Here is a 257-nt window from a genome sequence, read left to right as displayed (position 1 = left end):
CCTTCGCCAACCTGCCGCGCCTGCGCGTCCTGCGCCTGCGGGGCAACCTGCTCAAGCTCATCCCGCCGGGGGTCTTCACGCGCCTGGACAACCTCACGCTGCTGGACCTGAGCGAGAACAAGCTGGTCATCCTCCTGGACTACACGTTCCAGGACCTGCGCAGCCTCCGCCGGCTGGAGGTGGGCGACAATGACCTGGTGTTCATCTCGCGCCGGGCCTTCGCGGGGCTGCTGGCGCTGGAGGAGCTGACCCTGGAG

At 68.5% G+C, this 257-nt stretch overlaps 1 protein-coding gene across 1 annotated transcript; it reads left to right on the top strand.

Annotated features, from left to right (window-relative positions):
* Positions 1-5: 5 nt before the first annotated feature.
* On the top strand, positions 6-254 carry LOC106725584 (leucine-rich repeat and immunoglobulin-like domain-containing nogo receptor-interacting protein 3; the record flags this gene model as incomplete). Its single annotated transcript, XM_014537378.1, has 1 exon — positions 6-254. A coding segment is annotated over one exon (249 nt), but the record flags the coding sequence as incomplete, so codon positions are not given.
* Positions 255-257: the final 3 nt, after the last annotated feature.

Source organism: Myotis brandtii, unplaced genomic scaffold (assembly GCF_000412655.1).
Source record: "Myotis brandtii unplaced genomic scaffold, ASM41265v1 C39980436, whole genome shotgun sequence".
In the NCBI taxonomy this organism is placed as follows: domain Eukaryota; kingdom Metazoa; phylum Chordata; class Mammalia; order Chiroptera; family Vespertilionidae; genus Myotis; species Myotis brandtii.
This window is presented reverse-complemented; position numbering and strand designations above follow the sequence as displayed.